Consider the following 25,894-nt stretch of genomic DNA (forward strand, 5'->3'; position numbering starts at 1 on the left):
AAGGTCCATCCACAGGGTCTCCCTGGCTGCCTGGGCTTCTCAGGGCCCCTGCTTCCTCCCGTACCCTAAGGGCGTACTGGTAAGGTGCACTGGACTGCGTTCAGCTGTCCCCGTGGGAGGGAGGGGTTGGTCCTCCTTGTCCTTGTGATGGAGGGTGTCTTGCCCAGGGCTGGGTCCTGCCTGAGTCCTCAGTTGCCTGTCCCAGGGCTCCAGCTGTCAGAGGCCCTGGGCTGGAAGATGCATAAATAAGCAGCTGTTGAGTGTTGCAGATGCTTGTGCACCTCATTTAGAAGTCCAGTATGTTCATCTCACCGGAGAGATGCTGAGGCAGGGAGTTTGGTTGTTGGTTTTGGACCAGGCATGCAGTGCTGACTCCGTGCTGCGGTGCCGGGGACGGAATCCAGGATTCCTCCGGGTGTTTAACGGAGGCCTCTCTCTGACCCTGGAACTTGGTTCTTGGCTATCCATGAGACTGTGGGCGAATTGGTTTCATTAGACGTCACTACACTGCAAGTCACCGTTTTTAGGAATCTGTTGATGGCATTCGGGATTCTGGGTATTTGTTCCTGCACTGCCCGCCCCTGCCCTGCTGGCTCAGATAGGTCAAGTCAGGCCCTGGGCAGGTGCCACCGTCAGCAACTACCGGGTAGAGCAGTGGGGGGAATTATGAGTTGGGAGGTGGGGAAGAGGAAACGCGTGGTAAAGGGTGTGATGAAAACACGGGGTGCTGGCTCCCCAGAAGGCAGCCGGTGTCTTCCTGAGCAGACACTCTTTGGTGGCAAGTTCTACCCCAGGCACTTGACCTAAGTGAGGTCTAACCACCACTTGGTGGTAGTTTAACTCCAGGAACTTTCAGGATGGAGAGACTTGAGACGAACGCAGCACGCACCGAGCTGGGCTCGCGATTGGTTTTCCGGGTTGATGCACACAGTGTTGACTGAGGTGGAACCACTGAACACCTTCCAAGCGCCCAGCTTTGGGGCTGTGCGTGGCCTTGGTTCAGGCTTCTTGTGCCAAGTCCCCCTCTGACGAGGTATAGCGGGACCACCTCGCCGCGCTGGCTGTCGCGCTGCTGGCCGCCCTCCCCAGGAGGCGCACAAGGGCGCCTTTCTCAAGCTGCAGCTCAGGAAGCGCGTGCCCGTGTTCCGGGCCAAAACCATCAGTGCCGTCTCCACGCCACGGCCGCGTGCGGGAGGAAGCCCCCAGGCCTGGCTGCCGCTTTAAGAAAACAAGCTCGCTCCCAACAGGGCCAGGGGCACCTCCTGGCCTTGCTCCACGGGCGCAGCGCATGAAAGCGGAGTCTGATTCAGCGGTGTTAGTTTTTCCTTTCAGTTTGGACATGGGAAGGAAAAGAGACTTTCTTGGTATACCGGAAAGCCAGCCTTCAGGTCATTATACAGACGGGGATACTGTCTGCCCCAGGGGGTGCCGGGTCTGGGGTAGGGAAGGAGAGTGGGTGCTGGAAGGATGGCAGGGACTGTGTGTGTGAGACTATGGAGTGATAGTGCAGGGGGTCAGGTGCTTGCCTTGCACACAGCAGACCCAGGTTCAGTCCCTGGTACCTTATATGGTCCCCTGGCTCCTGCCAGGAGTGATCACTGAGCACTGCCAGGTGAGGCCCCTTAAGCGCCCCCTCCCAAGAGATTATGTGTTGGCCATGGATATGTGTTATCCCCATATTCCAGGTACGGTGTGTGTGTGTGTCTGTGCATGTGTGTGTGAACAGGTATACGTGTATGCATAGGTGTACGTTCAGGCCATGGAGAAATGCCCCAGCCGATGTTCTGTGAATGACAGCAGCTTTCTAACACCAAAGGGCCACACCCGGCTGTGCTCGGGGCTTACTCAACTCTGCTCAGGGATCACTCCTGGCTGGGCTGGAGACCGTATGGGGATGCCGGGGATTGAACCAGGGCTGGCCAGTCAGAAGGCAAGAGCCTTAAGCCCTGCAACTGGCCCCTACCCCCGGCCACCCCGACCCCAAGCTTTATGCTACGTTACTTTGAAAGACTTTACAGCACTCCTACCTCAAAGCTGTCACTGACATTTCTCTGCGCTTCAAATGATCTCCGAGGTAAGACGAGTGTGTGTCCCCTGATCAGAAGCCACCAGGTGAAAGGCTCAGGTCCCCCCCTGCTCGCCGCCAGCTGCCTTTGTTTGGGGGTGTCAACGGGTTTACTTACAGCCTTCCACATCCCCCACAGCAGTGCCCGGGACAGATGGCACATGAATTGGCAAAGCAGTGTTTTGGGGTCACTGCTGGTCTGGGAACACTGGGTCCTGGGTGCATCTGGGTATTCTCTGAACCCCTCATACCCCGCACAATCAGATTCTTCTGCCTGACCCTGACGAGGGGCCACCCTCTGTCCTCCCATCAGTGCTAGAAACCCAGAGTCCGCCTGCCCTGTGACACCGGCCAAGCAGCACAGGCTCAGGTTGTGCAAATCCACGTAGGCTGTGGGCACCCAGCTGTGCCCAGACCCTTCCCTGCAGCTGCTGTGCTTCCTCCTGCTGCTTGTCCTCACGCCCAGGGGCGGTGGTGACTGGTCACTAGCAGGTCAGTCACTGCGTCCCTGGGGGTAGGCCCTGTAGCACCTGGACACATGCTGTGTCCCCATGACACCGAGCGGAACTCCAGAAGTACGGGGGACGGGGTGCTGCTGGGGCTGTCCACTCCTGAAATGCTGCTCCGGGGCCAGCACGCCTGCTGTGTCCTTCCCACAGGGCCAGGAAAGGATGTGCCCAAAGTAGTGGGGCCCCCTGAAGTGCCATGGCTCGGACCCATCAATCTTGGGCTTGGAGGAGGATGAAACGGTATGAGGAGCCCTATCGAAGACATCAACAGTCCCTTCCCAAACTCACACAGCTGCCGAGTGCCAAAAAGGGGGCCGGGTCGCAGCCCCCAGGGAGCAAGGCCTGCCAGTTGGGGTGGTCAGGACCAGCTCCAACAGAGGGTTTAATCAGAGCGAAGTCTCCAGGCAGGGGGTGAGGGGACGCCTCCCCCCCACCCCCCAACCAGTAGGCAGGAGGAAGTAGGGCGAGGAGCCTGCTGGTGCCCCAGCTTTGGGCGGACCGGGCCAGCCTGGGGCCAGATTGTGGAGGGCTTTAAATGTCAGCCTGAGGAATTTATTGGGGAATGAAACGATCAAACAGGTGTTTGAGGGAGATGAATTGGAAGAGAATGTGTGGGATGAATTGGACAATCTGGAAGCATGGCAACAATTAGGAAGCTGTGAGATTAATTAGGCTGTTGTAGTGAGTGGTCCTGGGTGAGTTGATAAGAGTGTAAATGAGCCCAGTGGCAGCAGGGATGGAAAGGGACAGCTGCAAGAGCCATTGTTAAGAAAGAATGGATGAGGCTTGTGGCCTGATTGGATTGGGGACCCAGGGAGCTCAAGAAATCCAAGCTGAAGCCAGGGTTCTGGGCACAGGTAATGGACGATCCACGGAGCAGAGGCAGGCAGAGGGGCAGGATGGGCAGTGAGAGTCTCTCGGGAACTCAGCAGGGACGAGGTGGTTGGCGAGAACCCGGGAATCAAAGGGTGACAGATGAAGCAAAGGGCCAACGCTGAGCCTTGAGGAAGGTCCCCTTTAAAGGACCTCTGAGCAAGTCTGAGTGTGTTGGTGCCACCTGCATTCACCACTACGGTATGTTTAAAGTGTGTATTAGTGCAGGTGGCACAAGAGTGGAGTCCATGCCTGGCACACACCGGGTCCCTCGTCCAATCCGGACACCATCTGGCTCCTCCCCCTAGCACCGTTGGGTGTGATCCTGGCTGCCTACAGCACTACTACTGTACTACTGCACCCTAGGGGGTCCAGTACCCCCTCCTCGCCCCACCCCAACAAACGTAAGGTGCCTACTACTTGAGAAAGCCAAGCACTGCAATGTTTTTGTTTCAGGAGGAACTAATAATGAACATCCAAGTCTGCCCCTAAAGCAAATGGGCTGAAGGTGTCAGAATCAGCACTGAAGCCCACACTGGCTCAGACCCCTGTGAAGATAAATTAATTTATCTAGAAGTTTCCAGCACAGGAGCCACGTGAGGCTGTGCTGTTCTGTCTGCCTAGCTCTTTTGTTGTTGTTGTTGCATTTCCTGACTTCAACAGAGCTGGCAGGTGGCCCAGGGATCTGGAAGACATGCTTTCCAAGTGGCAGCTCTGGGTCTGAGCCCTGGAACCCCACTGCCAGGTGTGGCCCCAAACTCGACATAAATATATTACACATACATAACATATGTATTACAGCTTTCAATTTTATACTAAAATTTACTTGAAAGTCTGGGCCCAGAGTATAGTACAGCAGGCGGGGTGCCTGCCTTACATGCACCCCCAGCAGAGACCCCTGAGAATGGCCAGGTGTGGCCTATGGCCCCCTCCCAAATTACTTGAAGTCCTATTAGAAAAAAAGCCTTATACGTTATTATTTTTTTTTTAATGAAAACTGCATTGAATAGTTTAGCAGCACAGAAACTGGCACTCTGAACATCTTCTTTTGTAATAGCAGACTTAGATTTTTAACATGTTCTTACATTAACACATTTAATTGACTTTTTTTTTTCCCATACAGCATAGCAAACATGTTTCATGGATAACAAGTCAAAAGAGAGAAATTCTTTTTCTTTGGACACCCGACTTTAAAAATATTAACCTTCTGAAAACCAGAATTTACACATTATGCAAAATTAGGTGTATATTAGCATCGATGTGTGATCCACAGGCTGTGTCCAGGTTTATGTGCTGTGACAGGAGCAGCTTCAAATAAATTACTTCTAAAAATACATGCAGACTGCCCCGAGACCTTGTATATGTGAAAATATAGGTGGAAGGAATAAAAATTTAAAACCTTGGTGACTTCTCATGCTCCAGATATCAGAAAATATTTTAAAAATTCATACAAATACATGTTCTTAAAGAAGAAAACTCTTACGATAAAACAATATATAACAGAATAACTATTGTTAAAACCAAAGCAGCTTTTTCATGTCCTTAGACCCTGAGCTCAAACTCAGCTTAATCCAGCCTGCTACATCTTGGCCAGGAGCTGGCTCACATGGACAAGAAAATGATACACGTGGACAAATAAATGACTAAGAAACTGAGCCCATCACTTTCAATATGAACCTTGGGGTGATTTGCAGAACACCAGGGATAGAGGATAGACATTAGAAAAAAAAACACCAAAACACCCTCAAACTAAATTAGCCATTTGTTTAAGTGTTTATACTAAACAGGGAGATGTAAAAACAAAAACCCCAAAACCCATGCACCACCTTTCGTGGGGAAGAATCAGGTGAATGATTCTCATTTGGGGGTTCCGTTGTAAGGAAAAGGACTTTAAGGGGAAAACTGTACTGATGGGGTCAACAACAATTGGAAGGGTTGCAGCTTTTTTAGGCAAAGGGAAAACCAGAAATGTGATCTAAAATCCAAGGCTATCCTCCTGGTGGAAGTGTGGGCTCTCACAAGAAACATTACACATGCAGAGTTTTGGTTCAGTCTGGAGAGTTTTTAACACACAAACACATATACGGGTATCTTATTGCAGAGGAGCTAGTGACTTAGAGGTTCTTAGATCCAACTTCCGGTCAAGTCACATTCAAGTTCAAATGTCTGGAATTAACTGACTCATTACTCGCCAAAAATCCACAAAATGTTCACACCAGACAGCCCCAGGTTAACTCTCCTGGAAAGAGAAGAAAGTTTTAGTGGCGCCCAGCATTGAAGGTCTCTTTTTCCTAGTTGCCAAAACAAAAATCTTTAAAGGAATGCATGTTTAATTGACAACATTTAACGCTCTTCTGCAACGAGTTATGTTACACATGGCTTATCAGGTGAAATCTTGTAACAGTAATTACTTTCTTAACTGTGCTTAAAACCCAAATTTAGAATAAACGAATTTACGGAGTGTTGAAAATTAATTTTTCAGTGGACCTGAAGAATGATTGCACTAGATAATAGAGCTAACAGGATAATTTGGCAAGCAAGATTAAAGTAAAAGTGTCAATTAAAAAATAAAAAGAATTGTGAGGGGAGATGGCTTCAAGAGCAGGAAGGCGTGCTTTGTACATGGCAGCCCCTGGGATTATCCCGGGACCCACATAGGTACCCCAGCACTGCCAGGGTGGCCCTGCCCCTTTCCCTCCCTACATACAAAGAACAGGATACAGCTGAGACAACAGCTCAACAACTAGTCCTGTATCCGTAAGCCCTGACACCCGGTCTCACCACCTCGTCTCCCACAACGTTGTGGGGACAACCTGAAAGGACCTCAAGCACAGAATCTGTCAGGCCCGTATCTCTAGGCCAAGGACTGCCAGGGCCCCAGACACGAGAACGCTGTTGGGGGTCCCCTATTCACAGAGCTACTATGAGAGTGCTAGTCCACGGGGCCAGAGCGATAGAACAGCAGGTAGGGCGCCAGCCTTGCATGAGGTCAACCCGGGTTCCATCCCCAGCATCTCATATGGTTTCCCGAGCCCACCAGAGTGATCCCTGAGCACCACCAGCCATGGAACCAAAAAAAAAAAAAGACAGATTCTAAGGCCTCCTAGAGAATCTGACCTCTTCAGCCTGAATTAGATATTCACGGCTTGTTAAGGTACGTTAGTGAATTTGCATATAGGCATTACCAGCATAGCTTAATCTAAAGCACAATAAATTTGACAAAAAAGAAATTTCGACTTCTGTTCTGAGGCCTAAGACTGACTATTCAAAGTATCAGGACCGCTGAGATGGCTCATAGGCTCTGCACACAAGAGGCCTGGGAAAAAGACACAAAAACAAAAGGCGGAAGGGAGAGGGGTGCGGGGAGGATGCTCTACACTGTGTGACACTGAAGACTTAGGTGGCACCTGCTGGGACCAGAGCGACAGCACAGCGGGTAGGGTGTTTGCCTTGCACTCGGTCGACCTGGGTTCGATCCCCAGCATCCCATATGGTCCCCCAAGCACTGCCAGGGGTAACCCCTGAGCATCGCTGGGTTTGACCCAAAAAAAGCATTAAAAAAAAAAAAAAAAGACTTATGTGGCTCCCATTGGGAAGTGGACTTGGGGAACACAGGGCACTGCTTTCATGAGCCTCAGCACATCATTTAATAGTGTGGGTAATAATTTAATAATTTAAAAAAATATGTGTATCAGGGTCGGAGCCCCCCAAACAAAACAAAATTAAGCATTTATTTGTAAGACTCTTTTTGGGCTATATCCTATCAGCCTGTTATTACACGGGTGAGATCAATTTTAAGGACTTCACTGAAACTTAACGTTAGCAGAGAAACAATGTAAAAGTCACTAAAATTTCAATGCCTTTTCTTTGGTACCACAATACATTTCAATTCAGACTAGGTCCATTTCAAATATTCCCTCAATGCCGCATGTGGCTCTGGCTACTCCGTTAGATGCTGAAGCTCTAGAGAGGTTACATATACACAAGACCCCTAAACAGTACAGGAAAGAGGTATGCAGAAAAGAACTGGCGTGGACCCCAGATGCTTTCTATTCAAAACATTTTCTCAGTACTTAAGTGTGGCCAACGGCTGTACCCAGATTCTACCTGTATCACTCGAGTTTCCTACCTTTATCTGGAATCCACTGATTTCAAATATTGATAGACAAAAATTTCAAAACACCAAAGTGACAATACAGAAATTCTGAATTCACTACAACAGTAAGTGACTTTCATTACCACGTACTTTAGAATGAACAATGTAAATAATTTCAACTGTAAATAAGTTTCCCACCCCCATCAACAATATTAAGAACTAGAAGCTGTCTCAGGAAGTAGAAACATTTTGATCTGCATTTGAAATGAGGTATCTGAAAACAGAAAACAGTTTTTGATCTTTGGCAAGAGGCTGCTATAGATCCCAAGATTTGATCCTCTGGGGAACACAGAACCATCCACTAAAGGGATTCAATTACTTTTTTTTTAACCCACAAGAAAATAGAGGTTCCGAGGAATGAAAGATCATGCCCAAGATATCACAACTGGCCAGTGATGGGGCCACTAGCAGTGGAAGCCACATCTCTTACTGACGCCACAAATCTTTCTGGTGTAGGATGCTGCCCTCTGAATAGGAGAGAAAAACAATAAACAAAGTACTTATGTTTTTCAAACATAAATACCTACCCAAGCATTCCTGACTCTTTGGTCTTAATAACATAGAGGAACATTAACAATGTATGAAACATATTATTTCGGCCCTGGAACAAAGACAAAAAAAGATGGCAAGATTTAAACTGGTTCAAGCAAGAGATTCAATCTGACAGGAAAATGCAAATCCACCCATGAATGCAGCACTGCCCCGGCGCAGACTCTCAGTCACTCATCCAGCAGCCCACTCGGCACTGGAAAAGGGAATGCTGTGGAGAACAAGATGGAGAAGGTTCACATAATTGAGTCCAGAGGCAAAGGCACCCAGGAAACCTAGACTCACAGTGACGCGTGCAGAATGTTCAAAGCGTGGCCCGCCCTGAAACAGGAGGGCACCTGACCCAGTCAGTATGGAAATGCTTCCCTCGGCGGAAAAGAGCAGGACTTTGGGGATCAGGGTCGAGGGTGGGCTGAGGCTGAAGCTAAACAGAGCAGGAGGTTCCATAGCACCTATGGGATCCCCAACTAATACTACATGTAACAAATGCCTCGTGGGGCTAGGGAGATACTCTAACGGCCCAGATTTGATCCCGAGCATGGTTAGGGCTCCGGGCTCAGTCAGGTGTGGTCCTGATGGGGGATCCCCAGCACCACAGACCCGAACACTGAAGTCATCATCCATGCTGGTGGGTATCACAGGGAATTACTCCCCACCACAAAATACACTAGCCCTGAAGTTAACAGTGTAAACAAGGGTTCAGATGAAAAAGCTTGGGGTCAGACAGCTAATACTGCAGGTAGGATGTTTTGCCTTGAATGTGACCGACCTGGGCTTGATGCCTGGTACCATATTATGATCGCCAGAGCATGGCACGAGTGATCCCTGAGTGTAGCCAGGAAGGAGTAAGTCCTGAGCACTGTTGGGTGTGGCTCAAAAAAGAAAAACCCCCCCAACACTAGGAAAAATAAACCCCCATAACCTTTTAATTATACTTCAAAATACATCAAGTATATTTTAGTATCAGTATAATATTTGTTTACATATTAAATTTTATCTAAGGAATTATATAAGACAGCATTTTGTCAATTTGCTAAAATCAAAATATTATAATTTCTGATCTTTAAAATAGCTCCTGAATTTTTGATTTGCTAATTTTTACTTGTTTGTTCTAATTTTAGTGTACTTCAACTCAAGCATCTGAGGATGCACTCTCTGTGTGGGGGGCACGGGGTGGAGGGGTGTGTTCTGGGTCACACTTAGTACTCAGAGCTCACTCCTGGCTCTGTGCTTGGAAACTGTATATGGTGCTGGGGATCGAACTGGGGTTGGTGACAGGGAAAGCAAGCATCTTAACCCCTATACTATCTCTCTGACTCTAAGGATGTATATATATTTTTGTGGTGCCAAGGGTCAAATCTAGGGCCTCTCACAGGTAAGATATGTGCTTTAAGTCATAGCCATAGGCCTGAAGATACATGATTTTTAAAACATGGTGGTTTTATTTTGATCAGCAGTGCTCAGAGGCAATCTCCTGGTTCTGTGTTAAGGGAACTATATGTAGAGGCAGGAATCAAAATCAGGTCGATCACATGCAAGCAAGCATCTTAATAAACTCTTGTATTATCTCCCTGGCTGTGTTTCTTTAAATAATAATAATAATGATAAAATGCACGGGGTACTCATAGGAAATCCAATGGGCCTCAAATATTTACATTGTTATGTTTTAAACCAAATGAAATTAATATTCTCTGCTGGGAATTGGATAGAACACAACTTATAGTCAATGTATACATTCTTGGTAAAGATGCTGGTAGCAAAAATAACTGGAAAGGTCACCAACAGAACTGACATTTGCAATCAAAGAGTAAAAAGTCAGGCCAGGGAGAAGGCTCCATGGGCCAGGTGCTTGTTTTGCGTGCTGAGACCAGCTGTAATCCTCGGCACTGCAGGATAGCCGGGAGAAACCCCAACACTGAGCTGGAAGAAGCTCTCGAACACCACCGGCTCCAAAGCCAAACAACAAAAACCAAGAAAAAGAGCAAAACACCTGGGTAAGAGTATAAAGAGGCCCTATATTTTTTAATAAAGTAATTTGGTAACGTATTTCAAAAAACTTGAGAAGACTAGAATTCCATGTTTGGACTTTGTGCTAAAAAATTACCTAAGATGCAGCTAGGCATATGCATGAAGATGAAGTATGATAATCAAGAATTGGAAACATCCAGTTTTTGACAAGAAGGGAATGGTTGAATAAGTTATGTAACAATCTGATGGTGGAAGGGTTTTTTTCTTTGGGTTTGGTTTTGTTTTGGGGTCACACCTGGTCTTGCACAGGACTTACTCCTAATTCTTCCCTCAGGAATTGCTCCTGGCAGGCTTGGGGGAACCATTTATCACTCTGGCCCCTGGTGGAAGTTTTTAGCTATTAAAAAGAATTCTCACGAAGATTTTTAATGGCACAGAAAATTGTGTTATAGTTAATTCTTAAAAGGATATAAAACTATATAAAATGAATTCAACTCATTAAAAAAAAAAAGAATTTTTCCAAAAGGCAATACACTAAAATGTTAACATTAGCTGTCTGTAACAGAATAATGAATGATTCCCCTCCTTTTCTTTTCCAAATTAAGCATGTACTACTCTTATGTTTAAAAAAGAAGATATAAAAAACTTATTTTCCCTAATTTAAAAGTTTATCTAGTCCATAAACAAGTGAATCTAATTTTAAAAACATCATCAGAGCAAGTCATCCATGAGATTCTGTAATAGCAACTTCTACACATAATTGTACCTTTGGAAGACTGTAGACATGACTCTGATAGATCAGCTCATAATGGGGAGGGTTGACAGCACTCTGAGAGATGCAGAAAACATTTTCATTTGACACATCTGTAAGGAAAATAAGCACCATTAAAAACTAAAATCACTATCAGTATTATATGTGAAAATTTTTAACTCCTTCTAGGAGAGGTTCGTACCCGGTTTATTTGGTGTCTGAACAAAGTGCTGAGATGTAAATGTTTTCCCGTCAGGGTACTTAGGATGTGGAGGCAGTCTGGAATCAAGGTAGGTGCAAAACACATGCATGATGATCTGAAGGTGAAGAAATAAATGATCAAAAGTTAACATGAAAGATCGCAGAGAAAGCCCTTAAAAAATATCTGGCTTTGAAGGCCAGAGAGAGAATCTGGGTAAACCTCTTGCCTTGCATGCAGCCAACCCAGACTCAATCCAAAGTGCCACAGATGGTCCCCTGACCACCGCCAGGAAGAAGCCCTGAGCATCAGCTGTGGAACCAAAAACCAAACAACTCCCCCACCCCCCAGCCTTCCTACTGCTGCTGCATGTCTATATAAGAACTGCAGTCAAACATTTCCTTGGCCCTGGGAGACACCTCAAAGGACAGGCACACATGTGGGCATGCAAAAGGCCTGGAGTTCAATCCCGGGGGGCTGAGCAACACCACACCACTGGCCCAGGGATTGAAAGGTCTGGCCTGCACTGCCAGATTATGATGGCTGGGAGTCCCTTTCCCTCACTACAAAGAAAAAAGTCACCAAACGGCTTTCAAGTGGTTATAAGAAAAAACATCCCTCAATTTAAGAAGACGTTTCACACCCATATACTTAACAGGAAAACTAAGAATGCACATACATTTTGGTCCACTTAGAGTACAAGGCCCCCGTTCCATCCTTTGCACCACATGGGACTCTGAGCACAGAGCTGGGAGTAGTCCTCAAGCACCCCTGGGTGTGGCCCAAACCAAAAAATATATATATACAGAACTACTAAAAAATATATGTATTTATTCTCAATTTGAATACCAGCATTTTTTTTTAAAGAGTACATCATAATATTCCTTGCAATGAAATACGAATAAAAACCTCATTCCCTATCACACTTGTCAAACTTTAATAGCCAACATTGAATACTGGTTAAATGACAGTGTGTAATAATAAAAATGTATTCAAACACTTCAAAAGTGAGGGGGGAAAGATATTTTACACAGGGATGGTTAAAGTGTGTGTGTGTGTGTAGGTGTGTGAAAGATATTTTACACAGGGATGGTTAAACTTTTGTGTGTGTTTGTGTGTGGTGTGTGGGTTGAGTGGGGCCTCCCAAGTGGTGCTGAGGGGGGCTCAGGGGCTGACTAACAACTCTAACACGGGGCCGCTTGGGCCTCCAGTGGTGCTCCAGGGCCTTCTGAGGTGCAGCTGGCCATCCTCCAGCGGTCAGGTGATGCCAGGCCCAGCAACTGCAGGCTGAGCCCTAACCACTGCACAGTCTCCTGGTCCCCTCCATTTTTTTGTACTTATGTTTATTATGGAAAAAAAACTCCCTCTCCTTTCAGCCCCTCCCCTCACATAAATCCAGTAATTAAAAATTCTTAAACTAAGCAAACAAAAAACGAGAGGCTCACAGCAGAGTCCGTGGGTAGGTCGGTGTCCCACTTGCGTCCCTTGAAATCGCCACCTCTATTCCATCGGAATGAACTCATACAGCCTCCCTGAGAAAGTTCTGCAGAACAAAGATGAAGTACAGGCAGGGGTGGGGGGTGGGGAAGAGAGAAAGATTATGCAAGAAGGAGGAGAAAAAAAAGGACCAAGGAAATATAAAAGGATTGTTAAAAAATTTGGGTTTGCGAGGAGGGGAATGAGGGAGGAAACCCTAATTTGATTAAAAAGGAAATACAAACATAGGATTTGATTTTATTTTTAAATCAGTTTATATGTCGCCAGGAAGAAAGAATCCAATAAATCCAAGAAGTGGTATAGCACTATTTTTTTTAACAGATTCTTTTTTTTTTTTCCTTTTTGGGTCACACCTGGCGATGCACAGGGGTTACTCCTGGCTCTGCACCCAGGAACCACCCCTGGCGGTGCTCAGGGGACCATATGGGATGCTGGAAATCGAACCCGGGTTGGCCGAGTGCAAGGCAAATGCCCTACCCGCTGTGCTATTGCTCCAGCCCCTGACCCTTTACAAATTCTTAAAGGAGTGTGAGGTGAGAGAAAAAGGGCATAGGAATTATTCTTAAAACACAGAGACTGAAACATAGATGAAGCGCAGCGTGATGCTGCCAGCCTAGACTGTACCCTGCTGGGGTGAAAGCATCCCCTCTTGGGCTAAGGGGTACCTGAAACGGACTGTGGAGCAGTTACTGTTGAGTTACTGTTAGTTTTTTTAATAGCTGGTAACTGTCTTGTGGTCATGTGGGAGAAAACTTTTTAGGAATTTCCATCTGAAAGAGTAATGATGTGGCAATAGAGTTAGTAACTGTGTGTGCATATACATGCAGAGCTAATCAAATACGGCAAAATACTGGTAACTGGTTCTCTCTAGATGACTTATACAGTGTTGGCAGTATTCTTCCAAGCCTTTGGTACAGCTGATAGACAATACTTTATGGAAACTTCAAACGTGCATGCATACACCTACTCCCCCCACCCCCACCCCGCTACCCCAGCCAAAAACAAACAACAAAAAAAGAGCCCCAGACCTCTATCTTTTTTTGGGTGTAAAATACCTTGCTACCCCTGAGGCAATCTTAGGGCTGGGGAGATGGTGCAAAGGCTGGAGTTCAGGCTTTGCTGGCTGGAGCCTGGGGCTCAGTCCCGGGCACTGAGCTGGGAGTAGCCTCGGCCTGCAGTGCGATGTGACATGACTCCCACCCCACGCACCTCCCAAACAGGGAAGCCTAGAGTTTATTTTTTTATTTTTTTGCTTTTTGGGTCCCATCCAGCAATGCTCAGGGGTCATTCCTGGCTCTGCACTCGGGAATTACCCCTGGCCGTGCTCAGGGGACCATATGGGATGCTGGGAATCGAACCCGGGTCAGCCGCATGCAAGGCAAACGCCCTGCCCTCTGTGCTATCACTCCAGCCCCGGAAGCCTAGAGTTTAAAAGAAGCAAATCTATCAACCAATAACTTGCAGCAGGAATTGAATGCCGATTCAAATAAGCTAGCTGGAAGCATTATATATTATGAGTTGATTTTCTCTTTTGGCTATATACACAGAGATATTTCTAGATATGCTAATGATAATCAAGAGAATATGTTTCAAATCAGACAAGGGAGGACGTGGCTGGGGCGGTGCAGAGAGCCCAGGCAGGCGCGGGGGCCGGGACTAAGCAAAGGAAACATACAGGAAAGTGAACAATCTATTTTATACGTTCTTTCTACTGTTTATGTGAATTCTTACCCAAGTTTTCTTATTAAAGTCACAACAAATGCTTATGTTTTGCCTGAACTGGCCCACAGCTAGAGAGAGAGAGCACTATAACATTTTCAAATTAAGATTTGTGACAAACCTAAATAGTAAATTCTCATCAGTTTTCTCAGTAGATTATATTTCCCCCCATAATAATAAATGGTAAAAAAAAAAAAAAGGAACTTTTTAAAAGTTAAAAAATCGAAAGAAACAAGGATCATCCAGGGGCAATTATAAAACAATGTCCTGATGGTACTTTGAGAGAATGAGTCCAAGAGTCACTTCAGCCCAGTGAGCTCATGTGTTTCCCTACATACATAAAATAAAACCATTAATTATGCACTCAGGGCTAACTACATTATTTTGACAATTCCTAGCATATTATAAAGTCAAAAGCTGTCCAAGTAAGCCGCAATTAAAACATCTTTGTATTTTATAAAATCATACTACTTAAGTGATACTTGTAATTTTTTAAGATATAATTTTTCCTCATTATCTTTACTTATGAAATCTTCAAGGACTGAAAAAGGCTTTTGTTCTTTTCCTCTTCAAATCGAGAGTTACCTTTGATCCTTTCAACCAAGTACTCCTGGTTGGGTGTGAGGTCGAGGTACTGCACGATGGTGTTGAGAGTTGGGATGAGCGGTGCTTTGACTAGAGCAGCCTGCTTCAGGCTCGTGATGCTGGCCTCTGCGGGGAGAGCACGCGCACACAGGTCACCCCACGCGTCTCTGCCAGTCCAGAGGTGCTTCCCCAGGGAGTCCCGTCCTTACTCCAAACCAGAGAAATCTTCCCTGACCCCCAGCCCCTAGACAGTGACCACACCCTTCCCTAGTCCCTCCTCCTCCGAGCTATAATCACAATCTTACTGATCTCGCTTACTCTCATCCACTACACTGGAAAGCTTTTCTGCTCACTGCTAATCCTAACCCCTAGGATAGGACCAAGTACACAGCAGGTGCTCAGTAACTGTTTTTTTTGGTTTTTGGGTCACACCTGGCGATACACAGGGGTTACTCCTGGCTCTGCACTCAGGAGTCACCCCTGGTGGTGCTCAGGGAACCATATGGGATGCTGGGAATTGAACCCGGGTCGGCCGCGTGCAAGGCAAACGCCCTACCCGCTGTGCTGTTGCTCCAGCCCCGCTCAGTAACTGTTGAAGGAAAAAAATAAAAGCACAGGAAGAGTTCATCTTAACAATTTGCATCAGCTGTCATTTGGTGCTTACCAGTTAAGGGAAGGTGGCTACATTCCCACATAATTCTACGCACAACACGACACTACAAAAGCCACAGTCATTTCCACTAGGAACCACTAATCCACAGAGATGAATTTGGTGTTAGGGCTACAGAAGGACGGTAGTGGGAAATAGGAGATGACTGTAACAGGTATATGGTTTGTTTTGGGTGTTGAAATGTTCTGAATTTGATGGTGTAATCCAAACCTTTGAACTGTAGACTTTAATGCTGGGTGAACTGCATGGTATATTATATCTCAATAAAAACATTTTAGTTGGAAAAAAAAAAACCCTTACTATAGATAAAAACCGCCATACTATAATTTCTTTTTTCATCTCAAGATAACAGAAAGTTATTGAAAAACTCATTAAAAGAAGAGATTTTCTATTTGGCAGATTCATTAGCAGTAAATCAAACGCCGGGCTTTAATTTCACAGACCTCCTATTTGCAGTTCTGGACAACCCATCCGTCTCATCTGAGTGCTGACAGACTCGATCTCTTGCACAAGTGGCACTAATATCGTCTCATTGACCCACTGGAAAAAATGAGGAAGATTTTATTTTATTTTTTTTGGAGTAAATACATTTATTGATACCCACTTTATATAGTTCAATGAAATCTATAAATATAAAAGCATTTTTCTTTTGAATATCACCATGGTCCATGTAAATACTCAACAGTCAGAATCATCTGCAGGAAGCACTCCAAGTCACAGTTAGGTTACAGACCTGAATATACATATTTCACTCAACAGTGGCTCACATGTACTCAAGTGGTCCAGTGGCTTTGGAATATGACTACTGGGCATGTGGAATAAAAATAATGTGTAAGTTTAAATCAATGAAAAGAGTATCAACCATCAACAGAAAAGAAATAATTATTATTTAATATAATACTATATTAATATAGTAGGCAGAGAAGTAGCACAGTAGACACTTGGTGTCAGAATATGGAGGCGAGAATAAATGACCCACACGATGTGGCACTGTGTGCTCTCTGTGGCCCCCAGGAAGCGAGCAGTGCCCCTGCGCCTAGAGTCATCCCTGGTCAACCCAACAGCACTTCTGAAAAAGTCTAGAGAGCTTAGCAGGAAAGAATGGAGCAGGCACTATCAAGTTTTTAAAAAATGTGAACTAAATGTTACACTGTATTTCTCCAAAGATGGAGGAGATAGGGGAAAACACATTTTCTCAAATCCCATTGTTACACTGATCACGATTATTATCTAATGCAGGAGAAAGAACCCAGATTTCTGGTATCCCAAAAGCCAAGTGCAAATTTTTTCTTGTCTTAGAGTTTTTTCCTTGATACTCTGTGAGAACTAATGCTGTAGCCACTGTTAAGCCCTGCTCTCAATGCAGCATAAAATTTTCTCATTTCTTCAGCAACAAACACAAGAACGTATTTCTGCAGTCAGATGACATATCTAAAATGAGGAAGATTTTAAACACACGATCCAAATGATTTCTCAAAAAAATTATTTTCATGCAACTTAAAAGGATTGTTTTATTGTCTTGCACTTGATTCTTTTTTTAAAAAATTTTATTAGTGAATGACTGTGAGGTACAGTTACATACTTACAAACTTCCGTGTTTGCGTTTCAGTCATACAATGCTCAAGTACCCATCCCTCCAGCAGTGCCCATTCTCTACCACCAATGATGCCAGGATCCCTCCCACCACCCTGCCACAGAGGTGGGGTGGTGTGTGTGTGTGTGTGTCTGTGTGTGAAGTCCAACTATTACTGTGTCCATACTCCCATTTGCGCACAAAACAGAAGGATGAGAAAAGTTTCAGGTGATGTGCACATCTACAATCTATAAAATCTTTAAATTAAAAAAAAAATCTAATGGGCTGGAGGAATAGAACAGCTGGTAGGGCACTTGCCTTGAACACAGCTGACCCAGATTTGATCCTCAGCCCCTGATATGGTCCCCCAAGCCCTGGGCACCCTTAGATGTGGCCCAGAAATGAAGAAGAGGTGATTGGGTTGTGGGGAGGGATCCTCTGAAGGAGCCCAACAAGCAGAGAGAGCACAGGGTAAGGTGATTCCTTACATACGGCTCACCTCAGTTGGATCCCCAACATCCTGAGCATTAGGACCAAACGCTGAGCACAGCTGGGTGTAGCCCCCAAACACAAAACCACCACTTCCATCAAACAGCTGCCCAGGGCCAAGGGACTGGAGTGCCACGCTCTGCAAGCTGAGGGCCGAGATTCCACCCCTCACACTGTGCAGTCTCCTAAGCACCGACATAAGTGTGTGTCCCCCCACCCCCCCACCGCCTGCACCCCCTCCACAGCTTACAGCTGGCTGTAGACCCCGAAGCTCTCCAGGCTTCTGGTACACAGCTGTTCCCTGTCAGCCCTCTCTCCGTGGTATAGCCTACTGAAGGGACGCAGAGTCAAGAGCACAGCTGAGCTCAATAGATTTCTAGCCAATGCAGGATGGATGGGTGTGGTTGAGGCAGAAAGCAGTGGAAACAGCAAGCTCTATAGAGAGGACTGTGGCGTGGGGAGCAGGAGGAAGGGGCAGCCCTGGCACAAGAAGCTGACGCGCTCTGCATGCAGCACAGGCCCCTTCCCGGTCACCACTTGAGAGAAGTGGAGGAAACCGACGGCCACAGTAGCTCCACGCAGCTCTACCTTCTCTAACTCTCAAGTTTTCTTTTCTGGGGAGGGGGAGGTCCACACCCAGTGATGCTCAGAGGTTACTGCTGGCTCTGCACTCAGGAATTACTCCTAGTGGTGCTTGTGGGACGGTATGAAATGCCAGGGATCCAACTTGTGTCAGCAAGGCAAATGCCCTACCCAGGGTACTGTCTCGTAGGCCCCTAAATCAGAAGTTTTCTGAAGGTCAGGACCTCATTTTTGTTTTCCTCATAATTCTAGACATGTAATAGGCGCTGACAAAAAAATTGTGAAAATAAAAGCTGAGGTATTGGAAAAAGGGAAACTTCATTCCTAAGGAAGTTTACTCATTTCCTAAGTGTAGAGTAAAAATAATCTAGGAAAACATAACAAAGTCTTGCTAATTTGCATATAGGTACCATCCATACTCCACTTCTGTTTTTGTTTCGGTTTCTGTCCTGGGGTCATGCTTGGTGGTGCTTCAGGGTGCTGGGAATTTTACCTGGGGCTCCTGAATGTGCACCGGCCCTCTGAGCTATCTCCCTGGCCCCCACGCTCTTCTTCTAATAATATGCATATTCCAGTAATTGACCACCCTAATGGATATGCTAACAACATACCTGTGCCCCAAACCAAAACTTACATTTCTGAATTTCGCTGTCCATGAATCCATATGCTCAGTAAGTTGTCTATTCATAGTCACTCTTGCCCAAACCTATTAAAAAGAATTTAGAACATACAATTAGGAAAAATTATACCATAAATCATTTTTCTCCAGCCCTAAACAAATATGTGAAATACTGTTGCCCACTTGGCTACTATTCATGTACAGATATTACACACACACACACACACACACACACACACACACACACACACACACACACACACACACACACATTGGTTTTTGGGTCACATCTGGTGGTGCTCAAGGTTTACCATTGGCTTTGTGCTTGGGCATCACTCCTGGCTCCGTGTTCAATAGATCATATGGGATGCAGGGGATGGAACTTGTGTCAGCTTAGTAAAAGGCAAGTGCTTTCCTGTTATACCATCTCTCCTGGCCCCAGGTATTAACCCTGTACATGGGACCTTCTCAGCAGTACTCGGGCCCAGGGGCCACTCCCTAGGATACTCAACTGTGTTGGCTTGAAGATTCAGTGAGGGCCCAGCTATGAGGTTCACTGAGAGGGGCCTGGCTTGAGCCCAGAGGTGCTGAGGGCTGCCTAGGTCATACCCAATGGTGTGGTGTGAGGGGAGGACACTGCAGCACCAGGGATCAAACTTGGGGTCTCATGAAAGCCGGGCATGCACTCTAGTCCATGGAGCCATCTCCCTGACCCCATGCACAAATAAAAATTACAGATATATAAAATTACTTAATAGGGCTAGAGTGATAGCACAGTGGGTAGGGCATGTGCTTTGCATGCGTCTGACCTGGGTTCAATTCCAAGCATCCCATATGTTCCTCTGAATCTGCCAGGAGTGATTCCTGAGTGCAGAGCCAGGAGCAACCCCTGAGCACTGCCAGATGTGCCCCCCACCCAAATTACTTATGTTGATGTACCCAGCGATGCTCAGGGATTACTCCTGGCTCTGCACTCAGAAATTACTCCTAGTGGTGCTTGGGGGACCATATGGAATGCCAGGGAGTGAACCCAGATTGATCATGTGCAAGCCAAATGCCCTGCCCGCTATACTATCTGGCGCATATTGACATATTTTTAAAAAACATTTGTTTTTAAGAATAAAGTGGGCTGGAGTGATAGCACAGTGGGTAGGGCGTTTGCTTTGCATGCAGCCAACCCGGGTTCAATCCCCAGCATCCCATATGGTTCACCCAAGCACTGCCAGGAGTAATTTCTGAGTGCAGAGCCAGGAGTAACCCCTAGGCATCACTGGGTGTGACCCAAAGAGCAAAAAAAAAAAAAGTAAAAATTCTGTATCAAATCAATGAATTACAGGTTTCAAACAAATGTTTAATTTTGATTTGGTTTGGGGCCCGCACTCAATAGTGCTTCAGGGCTTACTCCTAGCTCTGTCTGCAATCAGGGATCACTCCTGGTGGCATCTGGGAGATTGGGGGATCAAACCCAGGTTTGACATGTGGACATGTGCAAGGCAAGCACTCTACTTTATATACTATCACGCCACTCTTCAAAATGTATTTTAAAAGCCAGAATCTTGGGCTGGGGAGATAGCTCAAAGGGTTAGAAAACACGTTTTACTGGTGGGACGTTCGGGTACCACATGCTTCCCATGTACCACCAGAGTGATCCCCTACCCACTCAGCACCAAGCCAGGAATGCCCAAGCTCAAAAACCAACAACAGAAAAGCAGGAGTCTTATATGTGTCAAATTTAATGACAGAGTTTAGAGCATTTTTCTAATGAATATAGATAATATTTTCTGCAGTACATTAATGTGTGAGCCTCACAGGAGTGAACATATTCCTGGACTGCGTGGCCACGACACACCACTGTAAAAGGAAATAAATATATATGTCTCTTGGAGAGCCCAGCAAGCTACTGAGAGTATCCTGCCAGCATAGCAAGCTGGCAAGCTCCCTGTGGCGTATTCGATATGGCAAAAACAGTAACAATAACAGGTCTGATTCCCCTGACCCTGAAAGAGCCTCCAATTGTTGGGAAAGACGGGTAAGGAGAGGCTGCTAAAATCAGGGTTGGGACTAACAGAGATGTTACTGGTGCCCGCTTGAGTAAATTGAACAACGGGATGACAGTAATACTGTGATACATTAATGTGAACCCGGAGAAACAGTATAGCATGTTAAGGCATTTGCCTTGTGCTCAGCTGGCCCAGGTTTGATCCTTGGCCCCACATATGGTCTCCAATTGTCACCAGAAGTGATCCCTGAGCAGAGTCTGGAGTAAGCCCTTAGTACTACCAGGGCTGGCCCAAACCCTCCACCTCCCCTCCCACCCTAAGTAAAACATATGGTTCAGTTTTAGGTATCTAAGGGAGAGAGAGGAACCTCCCCTGTTTAACTTGTGCTAGAATGATGTTTCTTACCAGTAAAAGTTGAAGTGATAAGAGAGAAAATGCTCCAGAAGTGAAATTTCTAGCCATTTATAAATTGCCGATATCAAGTCTTTTACTTTCCACTCACCTCTTCTGCTGCTTGTTTAGAGCTGAGATCAGCTTCATCTTTGTTAGCACATGGGGCCTGCGATCTACAGGCAAGCTGATACTGAAACTTCTTTAAAGTCTGTGCATAATCTCCCACAGACCGACTGTAGTTCCAGAAAGTAGGGCTGGTGGAAGGTGATGTAGAATCTGGACTCCCTGCAATAATGAAGGTGGAGACAGTTGCAGAAGCTGTTTGAGAGCCAGCTCCTGGCTGGCCTCAGGGCATGCTCTAGGTTCCCTGCAATGGCAACGGCCTTCAAGGAAGACCGTGCTCCAGAAACTTGCTCTGCATCCTGCATCCCATCTGGCACAGTTCCTGCCACACATACGCGCCCCCCCACCCCCAACCAGGGATCTTTCAACCTCCTAACCCAGGAAAGACCAAGCCTCAAGAGGCATCTCCTCCTTGTCCTCTCCAGCCCCCTCCCCCAGCTCCCAGAAGACACAGATGCTCATGCTTGTACTAAAAACAAGAAAGAACATTTTCTGAGTTTCTGAGTACCATTAATATAAAAGTCACAAGAACCACAAGTGGTTAAAATTTTGTTTTTGTTGTGTTTCATTCTCTAAAACTTCCAAAGATTCAGTGGGAAATAAACAAAAGACAAGTATCTTCAGGAAATACATGGTGGAAGGAAGTTTCTTGCTTGCATTCTTATAAATTTCCTTCTGAAGAGGATAACTATAGCCTCCTCAGAATAAACTATATATTTTTTTCCTTGCATACACTGCATTCTATTTATAGCCTGCAGTATCTCCTTGCTGTACTGAATAAGACTGGTTATACCTTTAACTCGGTAAATTAACTCTGCCATATAAATAGCTACATATAGGGACCTAATCCTACAGAATCTTCTACAGAGTCTTTACCACACATTAAAGGTTATAGTTTGCATCTTGTCCCAACAAGAATTTGAGCTCTTTGAGGGAATTTCCCCTCGAGGATCTAGCATAATAATGATAATATGAGTTGTGGAGGGGACAAGAGATCTATCCCAGTAGATAGGGCGTTTGTCTAGCATGCGGCTGACCTGGGTTTGATGCCCGGCACTCTGTATGGTCCCTTGAGCACCACCAAGGAAAATTCCTGAGCACATAGAGTAACTTCTGAGCACCACTGGGTGTGACCCAGAATCCAAAACCAAACCAAAAGAATGGGTTGAGGAGATAGAGAGCTGGATTGATCCTTTCACCATTTCAATTTCCTGCACCTGGCAGAGGGCCCATTAGAAACCTGACTGGGCCACATTTTCAGTTTGTATGAAAGTTATCTCTCCACTGGCACCAAGTGAACAGAGAAACTTAGTCATTCTTTAAAATCCCGAGACTGGGGCCCGAGACATAGTACAGCGGCTCAGGCACTTGCCTTGCACAGGACTAAGGCACTTGTCCTGCATGCAGTCGACCGGGGTTTGATCCCAGCAACACAAAGGGTCCCCTGAATACTACCAGAAATGAAGTCCTTGAGCACAGAACCAGGAGTAAGCTCTCAGCACACCTAAGTAACCACCCCCCCCAAAAAAAAAATAAAAGATTAAAAATCTGATGGTGAATAGGATATTTATAGATTTAGACTCAAAACCTCCCTCCCACATATTATTTACAAATTAACTTGTAAAAAATATTTCACTACCTAAAACCTAAGTACAAGGAAAGTGTTAAAAAATATATATATAGGATGGATATAACTATATTAGGTAAATAGTAACCAATAGATTAGTATGGATGTGTTAATGTCAGAAAAAATAAAACCCAAGGCAAAAAGCGTAAGAGATAAAGGACACTATTGATAGTGCTGTAACACTATCAAAACTATTTTTTGTATTTGGGACTATACCTGGAGGTACTCAGGGCTCTGTGCTCAGGTATCACCCCTGGCTCCCAGTGGCCTCGGGGGAAAATGTGGTGTGCTGGGACTCGAACAGGGTGAGCTGCAAGCAAGCTCTACCCGCTATTCTATCACTCCAGCTCCAACACTATCAATTATTCCAAGTTGACATGTACATAACAAGATCTTATATGTATTTAGCAAATTTGATAGGATTAAGAGAAATATTTAATGGAAGACAACCAGGGGAGCTTTTAATGAACGTTTTTAGTAACTAACAACTAACAAGCAAATAAATATTGGTACGGTGAAGAATTTAAGAACACCATCAAATTGGGCTGGAGTGATAGCACAGAGGGTAGTGCATTTGCCTTGCACAGGGCCAACCCGGGTTCACTTCCCAGCATCCCATATGGTCCCTTGAGCCCCGCCAGGGGTAATTCCTGAGTACAGAGCCAGGAATGACCCCTGTGCATCACCGGATGTGACCCAAAAAGAAAAAAAAAAAGAACAACACTATCAAAAAGTCTAAGTCAACAAACATGGAACCCAATATTTAGAAATAAGGCATTCATTAAAAAAAAAAAACCAAAAAAACGAACCGAGAACTAGATTTATTATTTTTTTGATGATGGGTGTTAGGCTTTGAGGTGTCAGGGATCACGCAGGTCTCAGGAATGCGCTTAACACCTGAGAGACATCCCCAGTCCTATATCTAAGAGTCTAAATATGGTCTCAAAAAATAAGGATTGTATCGAAATCTTTAGCCATCGTATAATTAACTTAGTAAACAACTGAAGTGACTAACATGCCTTTTATTCAAGGTTTGAAAACTAAGAGCTGTACACTTCCACACACAAAAAACAATCCTTCTAAAGAAACCCTAGAAGTAAAAAACTAAAAGTAAGAACAGAGCCGTAGTGACAAAAATGTATCAAATTTCAAGTCCTCTGGATATTTTTAAAAAAATTCCAGCAAACGGGGCTGGAGCGATAGCACAGCGGGTAGGGAGTTTGCCTTGCATGTGGCTGACCTGGGTTCGATTCCCAGCATCCCATATGGTTCCCTGAGCACCGCCAGGGGTGATTCCTGGGTATATGAGCCAGGAGTAACCCCTGTGCATTGCCGGGTGTGACCCAAAAAGAAAAAAAAAAAAGAAAAAAAATTCCAGCAAACCTGAAGTATCTCAGAATTTGAAAAATAGAAAAAACTTGCATCAACAAATAATAAGAGAATACTGATTTGTTTTCTTGACATTTGTGGCTCTTTCAGCCAAAATTAAACTAAAAATTAATGGCGAAATTCTAAGTGACACAAAGAACCATGGCCAGGTAACTGGCTTCGTCCAGGTACCAATGCCTGGGCACCTAATGTGTCCTTAATTAGCTCCTGTGGGCTAAAAATCATTACTTGGCTCAATACTGTAATTTGGTTTCAAATAATTGACTTAGTAATAATCAGATTCACTTCAAATAGATTAAGACTTGCTAACATGGTTTTCCAACACAAACTAAAGACAAGTTTTACAAACTGCTGGTAAACAGGAGCACTCCAGGGGAAGGACTTGCTCCCTGGCCCCTGACCCTGGCAAAGGACGGCCGGGACAGAGACAGTTGTCACTCCAGCAAGCTTCACTATGCAGTGCTTCCAAAAAATATGGCACCTCCACTGTAAGGAAGAAATGATGACTTGTACCATCTGAAAAAGCTTTCAATCTTACTGCAGATGACAAGCCCGAGTTCTCAGTTTCACTCCACTTTTCTCCTTCAATGTGGGAACCTGCATCCTGACAGGATAGAACATTACATTTAAACAAACTCTGTCTCTCTCCAGAGCTGCACAAGACACAGTATGATCAGAAGACACTTAGAACCTATAGAAGATATAAAAGCAATGAAAACAAGGGCTGGAGCAATAGCACAGTGGGTAGGGCATTAGCCTTGCACAAGGCCGACCCAGGTTCAATTCCCAGCATCCCACGTGGTCCCCTGAGCACCGCCAAGGGTGATTCCTGAGTGCAGAGCCAGGAGGAACCCCTGTGCAATGCGGGGTGTGACCCAAAAAGCAAAAAAAAAAAAAAAAAAAAATGGGGCTGGAGCGATAGCACAGCGGGTACGGCGTTTGCCTTGCACGCGGCCGACCTGGGTTCGAATCCCAGCATCCCATATGGTCCCCTGAGCAGCGCCAGGAGTAATTCCTGAGTGTAGAACCAGGAGTAACCCCTGTGCATCGCCATCGCCGGGTGTGACACAAAACAAACAAACAAACAAAAAGTAATGAAAACAACAGGTTAAGTAAGGATGAAGTGAAGTGATCCCAAAAGTACGTACACTGCGTGTGAATAAACAAAAGACATACAAACCCAGCTTAACTCTATGCTGCTTCTCCTCTTCACACCTCAGGAAAGAATTCAGAGTTCGCAGGTCCGTCATATAACCTTCCTTGTCAGTGGGGGAGTTGTACACGCTGGGCGGAGACCGGTATCGAGATCTCAGTCCGCTGCTCTCCACAGGCCCAACGGTGGCAGGGTACGGAGAAGGCGGAGAGAGGCTAAAGCTTCCCAGCTACACAAAACAAAAATGATTGCAGCTTTCACGATTTTTTTTTTTTGTTGTTCTGATTGTGTGTTTTTAAAAAGTAACACAACAATTAGGCCAAACTCTACAACACTCCACCAAATGCTGGAGAGGACATGAGGCAACAGGAACACCCATTCACGGTCGGCAGGAATACAGCAAGG

At 45.5% G+C, this 25,894-nt stretch overlaps 1 protein-coding gene across 1 annotated transcript in view; it reads right to left on the reverse strand.

The window, feature by feature from the left end:
- Positions 1–4,422: 4,422 nt before the first annotated feature.
- TMEM209 (transmembrane protein 209) overlaps positions 4,423–25,894 on the reverse strand; it is a 34,294-nt gene continuing 12,822 nt past the window's right edge. The window contains exons 6-15 of the mRNA XM_004608263.3: positions 25,517–25,718; positions 21,307–21,482; positions 18,820–18,891; positions 15,985–16,081; positions 14,872–14,997; positions 12,516–12,613; positions 11,074–11,188; positions 10,887–10,984; positions 8,131–8,204; positions 4,423–5,686 (exon numbers count right to left, since the gene is read on the reverse strand). Coding sequence (XP_004608320.1) covers positions 5,632–5,686; positions 8,131–8,204; positions 10,887–10,984; positions 11,074–11,188; positions 12,516–12,613; positions 14,872–14,997; positions 15,985–16,081; positions 18,820–18,891; positions 21,307–21,482; positions 25,517–25,718 — 1,113 coding nt within the window. The 3' untranslated portion in view covers positions 4,423–5,631. The remainder of the gene's footprint in view (positions 5,687–8,130; positions 8,205–10,886; positions 10,985–11,073; positions 11,189–12,515; positions 12,614–14,871; positions 14,998–15,984; positions 16,082–18,819; positions 18,892–21,306; positions 21,483–25,516; positions 25,719–25,894) is intronic.

Source organism: Sorex araneus, chromosome 1, assembly GCF_027595985.1.
Source record: "Sorex araneus isolate mSorAra2 chromosome 1, mSorAra2.pri, whole genome shotgun sequence".
In the NCBI taxonomy this organism is placed as follows: domain Eukaryota; kingdom Metazoa; phylum Chordata; class Mammalia; order Eulipotyphla; family Soricidae; genus Sorex; species Sorex araneus.